General features: G+C 45.6%; 1 protein-coding gene across 1 annotated transcript in view; it reads left to right on the forward strand.

The window, feature by feature from the left end:
* The window catches only part of WDR93 (WD repeat domain 93), a 68,470-nt gene that overhangs the window by 41,493 nt on the left and 9,842 nt on the right, over positions 1-17,135 (forward strand). The window contains exons 9-16 of the mRNA XM_063090817.1: positions 6,985-7,156; positions 8,976-9,046; positions 9,614-9,700; positions 10,771-10,890; positions 12,663-12,876; positions 14,445-14,508; positions 16,143-16,299; positions 16,661-16,862. Of these exons, the coding sequence (XP_062946887.1) occupies positions 6,985-7,156; positions 8,976-9,046; positions 9,614-9,700; positions 10,771-10,890; positions 12,663-12,876; positions 14,445-14,508; positions 16,143-16,299; positions 16,661-16,862 (1,087 nt within the window). The remainder of the gene's footprint in view (positions 1-6,984; positions 7,157-8,975; positions 9,047-9,613; positions 9,701-10,770; positions 10,891-12,662; positions 12,877-14,444; positions 14,509-16,142; positions 16,300-16,660; positions 16,863-17,135) is intronic.

Consider the following 17,135-nt stretch of genomic DNA (forward strand, 5'->3'; position numbering starts at 1 on the left):
CTTATGGTTGTCTGATATCTTTCTCAGATTTTCTTCAATGTCCTTGATTCTTTTTTCTTTCTTTTTGTCTGCTTGTGTTATTTCAAACAGCCCATCTTCAAGTTCAGAGGTTCTCTCTTCAACTTCGACAAGCCTGCTGGTTAAACTCTCCGTTGTGTTTTTTATTTCGTTGAATAACTTCTTCAGTTCAGCAAGTTCTGCTACATTTTTTTTTCAGGACATTGATTTCCTTGTACATTTCCTCTTTCAGATCCTGTATACTTTTCCTCATTTCATCATGATGTCTAGCTGAGTTTTCTTGTATCTCATTCAGTTTCCTTAGAATTATCACTCGAAATTCCTTATCAGTTATTTCAAGGGCTTCTTGTTCTATAGGATCTAGAGTTTGAGATTTATTAACTTTTGGTGGTGTACTTTCTTGATTTTTTGTATTTCTGGTATCTTTTTTTTGGTGTTTATTCATTGTGGCAGGGGGTTTCACAGTCCACCGGTTTGAGACTAATGACTAACTAGGATGTTGCTGTGGTTGCCAATTTCGTATGGCTCCCTCCATGACTGCTCAGTTGGACTCTAGTGCCTTGTGTGTGTGGTTGCCTCGGGTCTTGGGCTTCTCCGGGGAGCCACCTTTCTGGTCAGCTTGGACTCTGCTGGGCTGGTGGATCACGTACCGCAGGGTGTGTGATCTCTGTTGAGCTTTCACTTCCTGTGCAGGACTTCTCCCTGTTCCGTGTGCTCTGGCCCAGGCTGTTAGATCGTGCAGTGGCGACCCCACAGGGTGTGTGGTTTCTGTCAAGTCTCCGCCTCCCTGGCCGCACGTCTCCCCACTCTGTGCGCACTGTGCTGGGCTGGGGCGTGTCTTCTGCACCCCTCGTCTATCAGCTGGGCCTTCAAGACCCTGCTCGGCACCGCCTCGCCGAGGAAGTCTACCAGGTTTCTGCTAGGCACAGACGACCGGTCTCTCTGGGTGCCTTTGTAGCACTATGTAGATCTTTCTCGGGTCTTGTTCACCTTTGTATCCCCCCAGTATAAACCGAGTCTAGCGCCCTCCTGCAGCCTGGTCTCCGGCAGGTTCAAGCGGACCTGGGAACTCTCCTACCACACTATTCCCAACCAGAAATTCGTTAGGCTTTTTTCCAAACTGGTGGCCGCAGAGATGGTATCTGCCTCCCAGTAACAGGGAGTTTACCTGGGGCCGGAGTCCAGGGTGTAGTGGAGTGACAGTCGGCCCGCCCGTACTTCCTTGTCCTCCCGACACTGGCCGGGGACGCCCCCCGCCACCAGCCCCGCCAGAGAACCGCGAAGGGAGTGGGAGTGGAGGCCGGTGTGCAGGCTCCGGAAAGCCCCGCGCAGGCCAAGCAAGTGGGAGGGCTCAGTGATGGCCGAGCAGGGCGGAGCTGCCCGCACCTGGGAAAATGGAGGCAGCACCGGGACGGTGAGTGGCCTGGTGGTGCAGGCGGGAGCCCGGTGGGCATCCACCCCCCGAACAGAGCTGTGCCAGGGATCACTCACAGTGCTGTGCCAGGTCGGGCGCTCGCTCTGTCTCTGGTTTGCGGCCTTTCCCAGTTCTCGGCTGCTGCCGCCTCGGGCTGTTCAGTCGCGGCGCGACTCGGGCGCTCCCAGGAATCTTCTTTAATGCCGGCCTGAAACCTCGAATCCTGAATAGGGCAGCTGGCTGCCTTCAGCGCGGCCCCGGCCTCCGGGATCCTGTCTGCATCCACAGCAGCCCTGGCGCGGTGTTCCCTGTTTCGAGACTCGCTTTTGCAGCTAAGAAACAGTTCTTTTCCTGCTCCACACTTCAAAGCTGTTGCCTGTAAATAAGGCAGCCTTTCCTGCCGGGGGTAAAGTGGCGGTCACCCCCCACAACCGGCCAGCAGCAGCAGTCCTCCCTTAAGAGATGGCGAGAGGAAGGTCCACAAGTTTCCCGACTGCCTGAGGCCCAGTGGCCACCTTTTCCACCTCAGCTACTCCGCGCCAGCTGCCGCAGCCGCCGCCATCTTCCTTCCCCGAAAACCTACCGGTCATCTTTAAAAAAATAAAAATAAAAATAAAAATAAATAAATAAATAAATAAATAAGACCAAAAAAAAGTATTTAACAATATTCCCAAGTGTAACATATGAAAAAGAAAACAAAAAAGTACTTACAATATAAGAAAAATTTGATGTAGCTACATTAAAATTAAGAACTTCTAAATATTCAAAGACATCATTAAGACCATGAAAGAGCAAGCCACATAGTGGGAGAAGATACTTGCAAAACACAAAAAACTTACTAATGGTCTGTATTGAGAATATATTAAAAATTCCTGCAGTCCTAGCCAGAGAGTAATTGGGCAAGAGAAAGAAATAAAGGGCATCTAAATTGGAAAGGAGGAAGTCAAATTGTCCCTGTTTGCAGATGACATGATCTTATACACAGAAAAACTTAAGAGCTCCACCCAAAACCTGTTAGAACTGATAAATGAATTCAGTACAGTTGCGGGGTACAAAATCAACATACAAAAGTAAGTAGCATTTCTATACAGCAATAACAAGCTAGCTGAAAAAGAAATTAAGGAAGCAATCTCATTTACAATAGCCACAAAATAAATACATACATAAAATACCTAGGAATAAATTTAACCAAGGAGGTGAAAGATCTCTACAAGGAAAATATTAAACAGTGATGAGAGAAATTGAAGAGGACACAAAGAAATGGAAACACATCCTGTGTTCATAGATTGGAAGAATTAATATTGTGAAAATAACCATACAGCCAAAAGCAATCTATACATTCAATGGAATCCCTATCAAAATACTAATGACACTTTTCACAGAAATAGAAAAAAAAATCCTAAAATTCATATGGCACCACAAGAGACCCTGAATAGCCAAAGCAATTTTGAGCAAAAGGAACAAAGCTGGAGGCATCATGCTACCTGAATTCAAAATATACTGCAAAGCTATATTAATCAAAACAGCTTGGTACTGTCATAAAAACAGACACATGACCAATGGAATAGAATAGAGAACCCAGAAATAAGACCATGTGTTTACAGCCAACTGATTTTCAACAAAGGTGCCAAGAATATTCATTGAGGAAAGGACAGTCTCTTCAGTAAATGGTGCTGGGAAAACCAGATATCCATATGCAGAAGAATGAAACTAGACCTCCATCTCTTACCATATACAAAGACCATTTCAAAATGGATTAAAGACTTAATGTAGAACCCCGAACTATGAAATTATTAGAAGAAAACATAGGGGAAATGCTTCAGGACATTATTCAGGGCAAAGAATTTATGGGGAAAGACCTCAAAAACACAGGAAAAAATAAACAAAATGACAGCAAAAATGGAAAAATGGGATTGCATCAAGCTTAAAAACTTCTGCACAGCAAAGGAGACAATTAACAGAGTGAAGAAACAACCTGAAGAATGAGAAAAAATACTTGAAAACTATTCATCCAACAAGGGTTTAATATCCAATTTGCAGAAGGAACTCAAACAATTTAGGAGAAAAAACAAACAAAACCCCGAAAATGGACAATCTAACCAAAAAATGGGCAAGTGAGTTGAATAGACATTTCTCAAAAGAAGATTTGAAAATGGTCGATAGGTATATGGGAAAATGTTCAACATCACTAATAATCAGGGAAATGTAAATCAAAACCATAATGGTGGGCTGGCCAGTTAGCTCAGTTGGTTAGAGCACTGTGTTAGAACACCAAGCTCAAGGGTTCTGATCTCCACCTGCCAGCCACAGAAAAAAAGCCCCGCCCCCACTGACACACACAATGAGATATCATCTCACTCCAGTTAGAATGGCTATTACCAAAAAGAAAGAAAATAACAAATGCTGGTGAGGATGCAGAGAAAAGGGGAACTCTTTTATGCTGTTGGTGGGCATGTAAATTAGTACAGCCATTATGGAAAACATGGAGGTTCCTCAAAAAGCTAAAAATAGAACTTCCATGTAATTCAGCACTCCCACTACTGGGTATAGATCCAAAGGAAAGGAAATCAGTATATCAAAGAGATATTTGCACTCCCATGTTTATTCCAACACTATTCACAATAGTCAAGATATGGCCATCAGCAGATGAATGGATAAAATGTGGTATATATACACAAGGTAATACTATTCAGCCATAAAAAGGAATGAAATTCTGTCATCCCTAGCAACATGGATGAGCTCAGAGGACATTATAAGTAAAATAAGCCGGGCACAGAAAGAGAAACACCTGACATATGCGGTAGCTAAGAAAGTTGATAACACAGAAGTAGAGTACAATAGTGGTTACCGGAGGCTGGGAAGGGGTATGGGGAAGGGGATAGCGAGAGATTGATTAATGGATACAAAATGACAGATAAATAGGAGGAATAGGATCTAGTGTTCTATAGCGCTGTGGGGTGACTATAATTAACAGCAACTTATTGTATACTTTCAATTAGCTGGAAGAGAGGATTTTGAATGTTTACAACACTAAGAAATGATAAATTTTTGAGGTGATGGATATGTAGATTAACCTGCTTTCATCATTACACATTGTAATATTGAAATATCACATAGTGCCCCATAAATATGTACAATTATTATGTGTCAATTAAAAAATTTTTTTTAATTCTAAAATTATCAAGGAAAAGAGATAATTCAGTTCAAAACAAGCAAGAGTATTGTACAAGCCATTTGCAAAAGAGATTATTCAAATGGCCAATAAACTTATGAAAAGATGCCCAACATCATTAGTCACCAGGGAAATGCAAATTAAAACCACAGTGAGATACCACTACACACTCACTAGGGTAGCTATAATTGGAAAAGACTGACCATACTAAGTGTTGGTGAGGATGTGGAACAATCAGAACTCCCAGACATTGCGTTTAGCAATGATAATTGGTACAACCACTTTGGAAAACAGTTTGGTATTATCTAGTAAAGTTGAATATAATTTCTATCCTGTGACCCAGCACTTACACTGCTAGCTAGGGAGATCAACCATACCAGTTTGCCTGACTGAGGGACAGGGGTTTCCTGGGATGTTGAGATTTTCGGTGCTAAACTAGGAAACTCCTGAGCAAACCAGTTTAAGTTGGTCACCCTACTTCTAGGTATATACCCATAGATTTGCAAGCAAATGTGTACCAGAAGACATATACAAGAATGGTAACGGTGACATGATTTTTGATAGCTGTAAACATGATACAGCCAAATGTCCATCAACAGTAGAACAGATCGGGCCGGCCCGTGGCTCACTCGGGAGAGTGCAGTGCTGATAACACCAAGGCCCCGGGTTCGGATCCCATATACGGATGGCCGGTTCGCTCACTGGCTGAGCATGGTGCTGACAACACCAAGTCAAGGGTTAAGATCCCCTTACCGGTCATCTTTAAAAAAAAAAAAAAAAAAACAGTAGAACAGATACATGGTACTATATTCATTCAATGGAATACCATACAACAGTGAAAATGAACAAACTACAGCTACACACAACAAAATAGATAAATCTCACAAACAATATTGAGCAAAAGAGGGCAGACATAGAATTAATACTGTATGAGTTCCCTTATGTACAGTTCAAAGTCAGGCAAAACGAAACTACAGTGTTGAGGATGCATGTTTAGATGGTAAAATTATAAAATGTGCAATAAAGTGGCTACCATGATAGTGAGGAGAGTGGTCACCATTCTTCCCAGGGGTTGTGATTGGAACGGGGTTCTTGGGAAACTTCTAGGGAGCTAGTGATGTTGTATTTCTTGATCTGAGTAGATAATATAAGATGCTTGCTTTGTAATAACTTATTAAGATATATATTTTTATGCCCCTTTCTGAACATGTGTTACATTTCACAATAAGAAAAAGGTTTAATAAATAAAAATAAGCAACAAACAATGAGGAGGATCTATAGTACTAATACGATCTCCAAGATATTTTAAGAGAAAATGCAAGGGATATAGTATGTAACAGCAGTTCTCAAACTTTAGCTGCATCAGACTCACTTGGAGGACTCATTAAAACGCAGATTGCTGGACTCCACCACATAGTTTCTGTTCTAATAGGGCTGGGGTGGGGCCTGAGAATGTGCATTTCTTTCTTTTTTTTTTTTTTGCTGCTGGCCAGTAAAGGGATCTGAACCCTGGACTTTGATGCTATCAGCACCATGCTCTAACCAAGTGAACTAACAGCCAGCCCCAGAATGTGCATTTCTGACAAGTTCCCAGGTGACTCTACACTGCTGATCTGGCACCACCCTTCGAGAACTACTATGTATAATATGGTACCATTTGTTTATAGACAAGGAGTGTCTCCTTCAAGAAAGTTACACGAGAAACTGGCAATTGTTGTCCTGGGGAAGTGCCCTGGGGCACTGTGGGAACCCCTGGCACCTTCCTGCCCCCAGGCAACTTCCAAAGAGAACAGAATTCTGAAACTCAGGGTGTGAACAGAAAAGAAATCACCCAGTTTTACTGTAGATTTAGGAACAGATGAAAAAGAAGGAAATTAATTGGGAAGGAGAATAATTAAAAAAATGGCAGAGAAAGGAAAACTTTTGAAGGGAGGTAACTGGGTAAATGTCAGCATAGGAAGGGACTACGACTTGATTAGGTGGGTCTTCAGCGGCAGCTGCAGAGTGATGGTCACTGGCAAGTTTGGGGCCTTACTTAACTGGGGAGACAGTGACAGAGATCTGAGGTGTCTAGTGGCATCATGAATGTTTCTCTGGCCTCCTTTGCAGAAATTCTGTAACCGGAAGAAGAGGGAATGCTGTTGTGATGGAGATGTAGGAGGGAGAGCAGGGGTCTCTGCCTGGGTTCTGTGAATGGGTGGGGCAAGGGAAAGGCCAGGAGAAAACTGAACACCAGGGCTCACAGACCAATTTTAGATTGAGGATGGGTTTCTGAGGATGAGGAATTCTGCAGGAGAGTGGGAAACATGGAAGATGGAGAGGGAAATCAGGCCAGGGGAGGTCAGATGGTTTAACAAATTCTGGAATATTTTCAACCTAGGTACCACATTTAAAAGCCCCCTGGAAGTCTTTGCAAAGATAGAGGACTGCTACGGGCTAGGCTCTGGGCAGAATCACTTCATCAAGGACAGTCAGTGGGAGCAGCAAGCAGAGATCTTTAACGCTTCCTACAAGAAGTACCTGGATGGGGCATGGGAGGAGGAGCCACTCAGGTGAGCCGGGAGGAGGCCCAGCCAGAGCCCCCTGCTCCTCAGAGAGCCAGGGGGCCCCTAGATCTTCCACTGTCTTGGAACATGCAGGAATCAACCCAGGGACCTGAATTAATCTGAAGTCTAAAAGCTCTTGCTGGTTTGGGGGAACTTTCAAAGAATTTCAGCAGATCTTTTGAAACGTTGTGTGGATATTGTTTAAATACAGTTAGAACAAAGGCTGCTAACATAGATTTAAAAGAAGGAATAGATATCTGTGGAGATGAAAAATAGAATTTATTTTACAGTTTCGTGTATGACATCCCTTTAAAACATTTTTTGGGGGGCCGGCCCGTGGCTCACTCGGGAGAGTGTAGTGCTGATAACACCAAGGCCAAGGGTTAAGATCCCCTTACCGGTCATCTTTTAAAAAAAAAAAAAAAAAAAAAAAAAACCCTTTTTTTTGGCTGATTATCTAAAAAACACAGAAGATCCTAAAGATGAGTAAAAGTCACCACTCTTAATATTTTTCTCCATTTCCTTCCTGGCTTTTTCTAAATGTAATGTAGAATAGGTGTATAGGTATTATAATACATTACTCTCTGATCTCAGTCAGCAGTTAGGCCTCAGTAACTCCATGTGTGATTGTAAAAACTGAGCCCAAGTTCTTGCAGTATCTGTAGTGGAGCTGGTTTTAGGAACTAGCTCTCCTCACAAGTACTGTGGATCTCAGGAATGTTCTTGTTTTCACTGGGAAGTAAGACCTCTCATCTTGCTGTCAAGTGGAACTTGAATATCCTCACTTCAGGACACAAAGTCCTAAGGCTAAGCCCTAACAACAACTACCTGTTACTGAACTGGATCCGTAACAAGATTCCATGGTGTACTGGAGCAGCTGCTACTGCCTAACCTAGCGAGATGTTTAGGGATTTTTGCAAGCCAGTTGTTAAACTGCTGCTAATTGTCATTGCGGGAGTATTTACCCCAGGGAAACCTGCAAACCCTACCAATGAGAGTCTTTTTCTAAGACTCTGTTGATCAACACACTACTGGTTGTCTTGTCCCAGAAAAAGAGAGCATTTATGCAGATCACCCAACTCCGCTCTGTAAGGGATCTTCCCCAGGACAGAGGTGGTTCTCCAAAAGGGAGCCCTCTCTGGAGGAGCTCTGTCTTGCACCATACTAGCCTAGGAGTGACTCTGTGGCTCCACCTGTCCTGCCCCCACCAAGTCCAAGGTTTGCATGTCCCATCAGGACCAGAACCTAGAATGTGATTTGCCTCGTGGCCCTGTACCCCCAGGAAGGTCCATCTTAACTACCCTTTTCTGGTCTTAGTGCCAAGACTCTGCCAGGGAAGTGGATTGAATCATGTCCCGCCAAAACTCCCTGAAGCTTGAATTGTGTCCCCCAAGTTTTATGTATCAGAAACTTAGCCCCCACTGTGACTGTTAAGATGGTGGGAAATCCTACTATGGTAATTGTAAGGTGAGGCTTTGAAGAGGTGATTGGATTGTAGGACCATGCAATAGTGAGTGGATTAAAAATGGTGGCCAGGGGTGTGGTTCTGAGGGCTTTAAAAAAAAGAGGAGAGTCTGTCTTGCTTTCCTTCTGCTCTCTCTGCTTCCATTATCTTGCAATGTGAGACCCCTGGGTCACTGTCACCACCACCAGATGGACTTTGGACTTCCCAGCCTCAGAAACTATAAGCAATAAATGTCATTTTTCTTTATAATTCACCCAGTCTCAGGTATTCTTTTATAGCAACACAAAACAGACTAAAACAGCCAGCATCTCTCCTTACCAAGGAGTCTGCATGACTGACTGGTGTCTGTTTCTTTCCCAGTATGGCCACGTTCCATTTCCTCCTTAATAGCTGCATATTCGCAATGCCACCAGAAGTCAAGAGCCCCTCAGGTAAACAAACATGAAGTGGATGGTTGTCCTGGGCAAGGGTCCACCTTGGGGAAGTCCTTCAGCAAGCCCTCCTAGAAACGTTCCTCACAGCAAACCTTGCATTGGGGAGGGAATGAAGTTGGAAATGAGGTTGCCAGCTGTAGCTTAGCAGTTTCTGTTGGGATCCATGGCCCAGGAGCCCAGATTCCCTGATAATGAAGGCTGGCATTGTCTCCAGGGGGTGCCTGCCACCGAGGAGAGTGTGAACACACATCTGCCAGGCTGCTTCTGAATATGAAGTTATGTCATAGAAAATTTTATTTAGAACACTGACAGCCAAGTGGACATGAGTTTTCTAGAAGATGTGAATGCAGTTGAAGGGAAGTTGTAATCACGCACCCTGGCCAGGAAGGCAAGTGGGCCCTAAGAACAGCCCTCTTCAGGAAGCTCACCCTCTGTCAGGCACTGACAATTAGAGCAAACAACTCCAGACTTCAAACAGGCGTCCGCTTCAGAAAACACCTTCTGCACAAACTGAAGGCAACCCAGACCTCTTACGCAATGCCCCTTTTCTCTGTTCTTTCCTAGGAGTAGCCTGTGTCCTTGGCATACACTGGACCAGAAGTCACAATTTCTTCCTGTATTCACTGAACCGAACTCTGAAGGATAAAATTGGTACTTTACTGCTAAGAAGGGAATTGCCTAAGCTCAGGGCTCTCAGAACATGTCCTTCTCTAGCTTAGCTGAGAGCATGTGACTGACACATCAGTGTCACTTTAGGGGACCAGCATTAGCAGGAAAAATAGGGGCTTGGTGGCTGTGGCGTGACCCCAAGAGTCTGTTCCTGAACCGTTGTGTTTCTTAAAGACAACAGGTCAATAGGGACAAAGCCTAGTTAAGTCTACAGGGCTCCTTAAGCAGGTAAGGAGAGAGAGAGGGCTTGGCATCAGAAGGCCAGTGATAGTCCCAGCCCAGCTGTCTGCAAACTATGGTCTCAGACCAGTCACTGCACACCCCAACACCTGTTTTCTCATCTAAAACATAGAGCTAACTAATTACACCATCGCTACCTACTGCATGCATTTGTTGTGAGGAGCAAAATCCAGAAAGTTTCTGTAGTGAAAGCTCTTTGAAATTAAAAGGCACTAGGGAAATTTAGGTGGTTGTTATTGTTTTATACTTTCATGGAGGCAGTTACATGAGCAAGTTCACTTTGTGATAATTCCTTGAGCTATACACTTATGTTATACTTTAGTGTTGTACTTCAAAAGTAACATTAAAAATTTCACAAAGGAGGAATTTCTTTCCTTCCACCTCTAGGCCAGGCAGCCTGGCTTCTAATCTCCACTTCTGTACTAACTGGCTGTGTGGCCTTGGGCAAATCACTTTTCTGCCTCAGTCTCCTCACCTATAAAATGGGAGTACTTCATAGGACTGCTTCATAGAACCCTTGTGAGAATTAAGTGAAATGATACATGTAAAGTGCCTAACACAGTATCTAGCACCTAGGAAGTACTCATTAAATGTTAGCTGTAGAATAGTAATAATGTGACTTACTACTGTATCATCCCAAGGAAGGAGAATAGCACTGCATAGAGAAGAGAGAAATGGTGAGTCCAGACAAGTGCTCCTGGTGCCCATGCCCCAGACGGGCAGACTAGTCTGGGTCTCAGATTGTCCAAGTGGAGGTGACGGGCAGGTGCAAGGTCTGGGGGGAGCCTGGTGAGTGGTGTCCTCTACCCTAGACCCCGAGGGTGTGTGGCCCTGTGCTGCACCCATTGCAGCCTCTCGGCTCAGCTGCTCCTCTTCCTACCTGGTGCTGGCCTGCGAGGATGGTGTGCTCACGCTGTGGGACCTGGCCAAAGGTGAGCCGTCCCTGCCTCTCTACCTAGTCCCTGGGTGGGTCTCTGGGCAATGAGATTCTGGGAGCTCTGGAATTCCTGCAGGCTCTAGGCCTTCTGTTACCTCTGTGTTCTTACAGTCACTTTGGGGAGCTGGTCCTGCTTTCCCCTCATTCATTCATTTAACAAACATTTATTGAACATGATATGTGCTCATGCTTCCCATTGCTCATGTATTTACTGAGTGCTTGCTCTGTGCCAGGCACTGTACTAAGTCCTGGGAGTATGACTGTTGCCTTCATTATTACCCTCCAGTGAAGAAGGGTCTTCCAGCACAGTACAGGAGATCATGGTGGCCTCAGCTCTCCTCTTCCCAGCCCCCAAGCTCTCAGAAAAAGCAAATCTTCTTTCCTGCTATTCCACCTCCACCCCGGTCAGCAGGAACTCTATTGATATTGCAGCTAAGAGAACTACAAAGTGGTCAAAATAGACTAACAGCTATTCTGATGGGTGGCACTTTGGTGGGATCCCAGGGTCCTGGGTCAAGTTTTGCATGTGCAGAAATCAATGGTATATTATTTACCCCAAATTGATCAGCCTCTAGGAGAGCGTCTCCATCTAACCAAACTTTTTTTTTTTTTTGACTGGTAAGGGGATTGCAAACCTCGGCACGGTGTGATCTGCACCATGCTCAGCCAGTGAGCTCACCGGCCATCCCTATATGGGATCTGAACCCACGGCCTTGGCACTACCAGCACCGCACTCTCCCGAGTGAGCCACGGGGCCGGCCCCTAACCAAACTTTTATTTATTTATTTATTTATTATATATTTTTTTAAAGATGACCAGTAAGGGGATCTCAACCCTTGGCTTGGTGTTGTCAACACCACGCTCAGCCAGTGAGCAAACCAGCCATCCCTATATAGGGATCCGAACCCGTGGCCTTGGTGTTATCAGCACTGCACTCTCCCGAGTGAGCCACGGGCCGACCCTCCTAACCAAACTTTTAAAAAAGCAGTTAATGAATCAGTGAGTTGCCATTTTACAATTGGAGATGTGTTTCCCTAGAAAACGGAGGTGGTCCACCTTCCCTGGGCAGCCTTCCTAGCCCGTGAAGAGAACAAGAGATAGTGCCCATTTGTTGGGGAGCTCATGATCAGACAGGGGAGCTGACTGTTCTCAGTGAAGTGCCTTCCTCACATGGGTTGTCTCCATCTGAAAAATTCAGTGGTATTTCAAATAAGAGGACATTCTCCCCACATAGTGCTCAGATAAACATTGCTAAAAGCCCCCCTGAATTTTATTTATTGTACCAACAGCATTATTATAGCAGTGAAAAATATTTCAAGGGAAGAAGAATGATCATGATTTTACAAGCCCTTGACCAAAAGCTTGTTTTCATTTTTCTGGATATTGATAAATTCTTGTTGTTTGGCTACACACACACACACACCCCTCCTTTTCTGAAACCACTCCACTCTGTCCATACACCTTAGCATCCCAAGGTCAGCTGTGTTTCAGTCCCTGGCTGGGTGTATCTTCCTTCCATCCCAGAGCTGAGTCTGCCCTCCTCCGTGGGTCTGGTTGTCCCCTCCCCAGCTCCTCTCCATACGTAGAAGGGGGGTTCTTCTCTCCCACTGGGCACTGGGTTTACTGACTTTACTCTCAGAGGGCACTAGTTGCTTGATTTTGCCCCCACACCCAACAAGTCTCTTACAAATTTGCTGTCCACAGACCCTGTGCCCATGGCTGCCTCCCCCACCTGTTCTGACCTGCTTGTGTGATTACTTTCTCCAGGATTCCCTCTTGGGGTTGTTGCTCTTCCTGAGGGATGTTTCTGCCAAAGCATTCACTTCCTAAAATTCTTCGTGGTCCACAAAGGACAGAACATGTATCCTGAGGGTCCAGTGATATCCCAAATGAAATGTGTGGTGCTGTGCACAGATGCTTCCCTCCATCTGGTGACAGCCAACAGGACCCAAGGACCCACCATCAGTGTGCTTGTTGAGAGGTCGGTGGAATGAGGGCAGGATGGGGTAAACAATCTACCAGACAGATGACACTATTGAGTCATAAAATCTGACAGCCTCTCTGACCAGAGTCCACTCTTCCGGGGAGCTTCTCATGAGCATCAATATCATATATATGACACATTTTTCTAAAAAAATTGTATGAGGGCACAAATGACACCTTTCATATCCCACGTGACAAAGAAGAGGCTCATTTCTGCCCAAATAAACTTTCATCAGTTTCCCCAAGGATCTTTCTCTCTCTCTTTCTAAAAATCTTTAAAATGTTTATGCATGCAAATGAATCTCTACTGCGTGTGTGTTATAAAGAATGAGATCAACTCCCCTGTACCCACTGGAAAGAGATCATCTCAGGTTCCGTTAAGGCTCCCTGTGTGCCTCTCCCTGATCACATCCTCCCCAAAGGTAGCTAACTAACCACCGCAAAACTTAGTGACTTAAGAAAACAGTCATTGTCGGGCCGAGCCCGTGGCGCACTTGGTAGAGTGCTGCGCTGGGAGCGCGGCAACGCTCCCGCCGCGGGTTCGGATCCTATATAGGACTGACCGGTGCACTCACTGGCTGAGTGCCGGTCACGAAAAAACGACAAAAAAAAAAAAAAAAAAAGAAAACAGTCATTGTCTAGCCCCTGATTCTGCAGGTCAGCAATTTGGGCTGGACTCAGTTGGTCAGTTCTTCTGCTGGTCTCGCCCAGGCTCTCACATGTGCCTGCAGGCAGCTGGCAGCTCCACTAGGGGTGGAGGTCTAAGACGGCCTCCCTCACACACCTGACAGTTGGCAGGCTGTTGGCCAGGGCACCTGGGTTCTCCTCGTGGCCTCTCCTGCAGGCTAGCTCAGGCTTCTTTGTATGGCAGTCTAAAGGTTCCCAGCAGCTTTTTGAGTCTCTGCTTATGTTACATTTGCTAATGTCCTATTGGACAAAGCACATCCCGTGGCCATATCCACATTCAAGCTGGAAAAATAGACTCTACCTTTTCATGAGGGTCGCTGCCAAATAGTATGGCCAATTGTTTTTCATTAAGAATCAACCACATATATATGACTATCTCTAAACAGTACATTGTTTAGCTGTACAATTTTAGGGGACTTATAAATGGAACCATATTCTATGTATTCTCCAACTGTTTTTTGTTTGTTTGTTTTGGCAGCTGGCCAGTAAGGGGACCTGAACCCTTGACCTCAGTGTTACCAGCAACCAGCTCTAACCAAATGAGCTAACTGGCTGGCCCTACACCTGGTTTTTCAATGCTATTTATTCTGTAACTTGCATTGCAACATTGTTCACGAGAATTTACATGTCAATGCATGTAGCTCCATTTTTTAAAATTTTCATTGCTATATTGTATTCCATTGTATAATATACCACAATTACTTAAGCATCCTACTACTAATAGATATTTAGATTGCTCCTAATTTTTTGCTACTATGAACATCTCACATATCTCCTGGTGCTTATATACATGAGTTTCCCCAGATTTATGCCTAGGAGATGACAGCAAAACTTTAAAACTCTTGAAGTAGAAGAATGTCTGTGTCTTGTGTCCTATAGACCCGTAAAGCACCTGGATGAAGCCATCTGTGCAGTGGCCCCAGTCTCAGCCTTACCTGGCATGGTAAGTTCCCTAGGCTGCTCACTCCTCTTCTGTAAATGTGTTCATCTTTCTTCCAAAAAGTTTTTGTTGAATGCCTACTGTGTGCTAGGCACTGGACTAGCCTTTGGGAATACAGATATAAAAGAGAAAGTCCCTACTTTCTGGAGCTCACAGTTCATTCGGGTAGACAGACAAGTCACCAAGCACCGGCCCTAAAACATGAGAAAGACTGAGGTATGATTTTGCGATGGATGCAAGAAAGAGAGAGAGGGATCACCTGACTCAGCCTGCCCAGGTTGGCGGCAGGGGAGGAGACTGTGCTTTCTGGAGGAGGTGACATCTGCGCTGAGCCAGGGGAGTTGAGAAGGCAGCACCATGGAGGCAAGAGAGCACTGTGTGTCCTGACAGTGCAGGAAGTTCAAGTAGCTGCAGCATCAGATTGCTGTGGGGTGTACAGAGGAAGGAAGCTGGGTTGGGGGACAGAGGGGCTGGACCACTGAGGCCCTGTATGCCGGGCAGAAGGGTACAGACATGCCCTTGTATGGGATGGGGCTTGAAGCATGCAGAAGCTGAAGCAGGGGAGCAGAATAGTCAGAGAAGGGCTGGAATGTGGAGAAATGTTAGGAGATGGACTCCACCGTCTGGGCTGCCTACGGCTGTAGCCAAAGGAGAGGGAGGTGTAGCGGCTGATCCTGACTTGTAGTGCCAACTTCCTAATCCCTACAGGGCCCGCTGATGGAAATTCAGGCCTGGAGAGAAAGTCTGTGGTTCCTGGTCTGTCCCTGCAGAGCATGAGGGGCTTAAGAATCACCAGAGGAGGCTTGAGAGAGCCCAGGACTAAAAATGTAGATTCCGTGCTCACCAGCCAAAAAAATATAGATTCCGTGCTCTAACTCAGTTACGGTTAGTGAGTGGTGGTTGAAGCCATGGGTACCAGCAGGTTCCCCTCATCAAAGAGAGTAGGCAAGTAAAGAAGAGGTTCCCTGCGGGTATGACCATCACTTACAGAACAAGGGAAATGAGCTCACTAAGTGACTGGGGGGGGACCCTGAGGAAAATCGGGAGGGCAGTTCTGATGCTCAGGGAGCAGACAGTGAGGAAGGCAAGAGTTCAATGTCCCTGGCTGCAGAGAAACCAGGCGCCTGTGGAGGCAATTGCAGGCACGAGTATAACGTGTTCACTACAAAGAGGAAAGAGCCCTGGCAGGAGAGAGGCCCCATCTCAGCTCACAGGCCAGGAGGGGCTGTTAGATGGAGCAGGACCCCTGAGGAGGTGGGAAGGAAGGGCATCAGGAGCACAGGTGAGGAACTGAATCTGGGCCACAAGAGGGTGAACTCTTCAGTGGAGATGCTAGAACTAGAAAGAGAAACCAGGGCAAAGGTGGAAAGAACATCCCTGGGTCAGACAGCACGTGAAGGAGGGCCAGCCTGTTGAGGATAGCCCCAAAGGACCTAGCACATGCATGTCTGCAGTTCCCCTAATGGCCCTGGGGATCCAGAGGCTGGCTGCCCAAAAGCCAGAGAAAGCCTCTCTGTATCCCTATTCTATTTCTAGCTGCTTCTCTTACTCCTTACTGGGGTGACCTCTGCACTGTACCTTCCTGTGAGGGACAGAGTCCACTGCAAGTCCCCACTCACCGTCTCTTTGCTTCCCAGGTACTGATTTTCTCCAGCAACGGCTCTGTGTGCCTCATGGATGTGGCCAAGGCTGAAATCATCTGTGCCTTCGCTCCCCCCAGATCCTACCATCTGGTGGTTCCCTGGAAGCCAGTGTTTGTCGTGTCTTTACACCATCCATGCTTCTTTCTCCAAGGTACGGAAGAGGACCCTGAGGGCTGCTGCCCAGACCGATGGCCTACTGACCATTTCCCTGACTTTCTCAGTTTTCTCACAAAGCATAAGGTGATCCCACCAATCTTGTCCCTACTCTGTGTCCCCCTCCACCATAGGCCAAAGGATACTGCAGCTTAGTCCTTAAGAGTATTTTGATAAAATGCTGGCAAGGTCTTCCCTCTAGGGTCCTGCTTCTCCAGACCAAGTGAGCCCCTCACAGCTCAGTCCAGATGACCCTGCCAGCTAATAAGCAGAGAGCAGCTTATACCACCTACCCACGTGGCCCACAGAGCCCATCAAGAAGCAGTCATTATACAGAACATGTTCTTGTTTCATCACAGGAGATCATCCAGGTGAAATTAAATCCACTGGCGATGACGGGGACATCCAATATTCTGTTTTCTATTTTAATTTTGAGGCCTACCCACTCCTGCAAAATATCTTTAAAAATTGCACCATTCCTCAAAAGGACTTGACAGATACCACAGCCTTCCCCCAGGCATTGCCACTGGAGAAAAGATGTGCACATTTACTTGAGAAGAGGTAAAGACTTTTGTGACTATATACCCTCGCCACATCTGGGTTGTCTCTGGGTTGAGGGATAGTAGAGTTTGTTTTATGGTCAGATTCTTTCAGCATAGAAATTCTACCCTAGTGAAGGGTTCCACCACAGTATATCACATGAGCCACACTCCGATTCACGTTCACTTTGGTAGAAAAGGAGTAAATAATTAATTTAGGCTGCTAGAAAAGAAGGTCTTCCAGGTGGTATTTTCTTCCTATCAAGACCATTTTTCTTTTTACTTTCTCAATTCC

The sequence above is a fragment of the Cynocephalus volans genome, chromosome 3 (assembly GCF_027409185.1).
Source record: "Cynocephalus volans isolate mCynVol1 chromosome 3, mCynVol1.pri, whole genome shotgun sequence".
Lineage (NCBI taxonomy): Eukaryota > Metazoa > Chordata > Mammalia > Dermoptera > Cynocephalidae > Cynocephalus > Cynocephalus volans.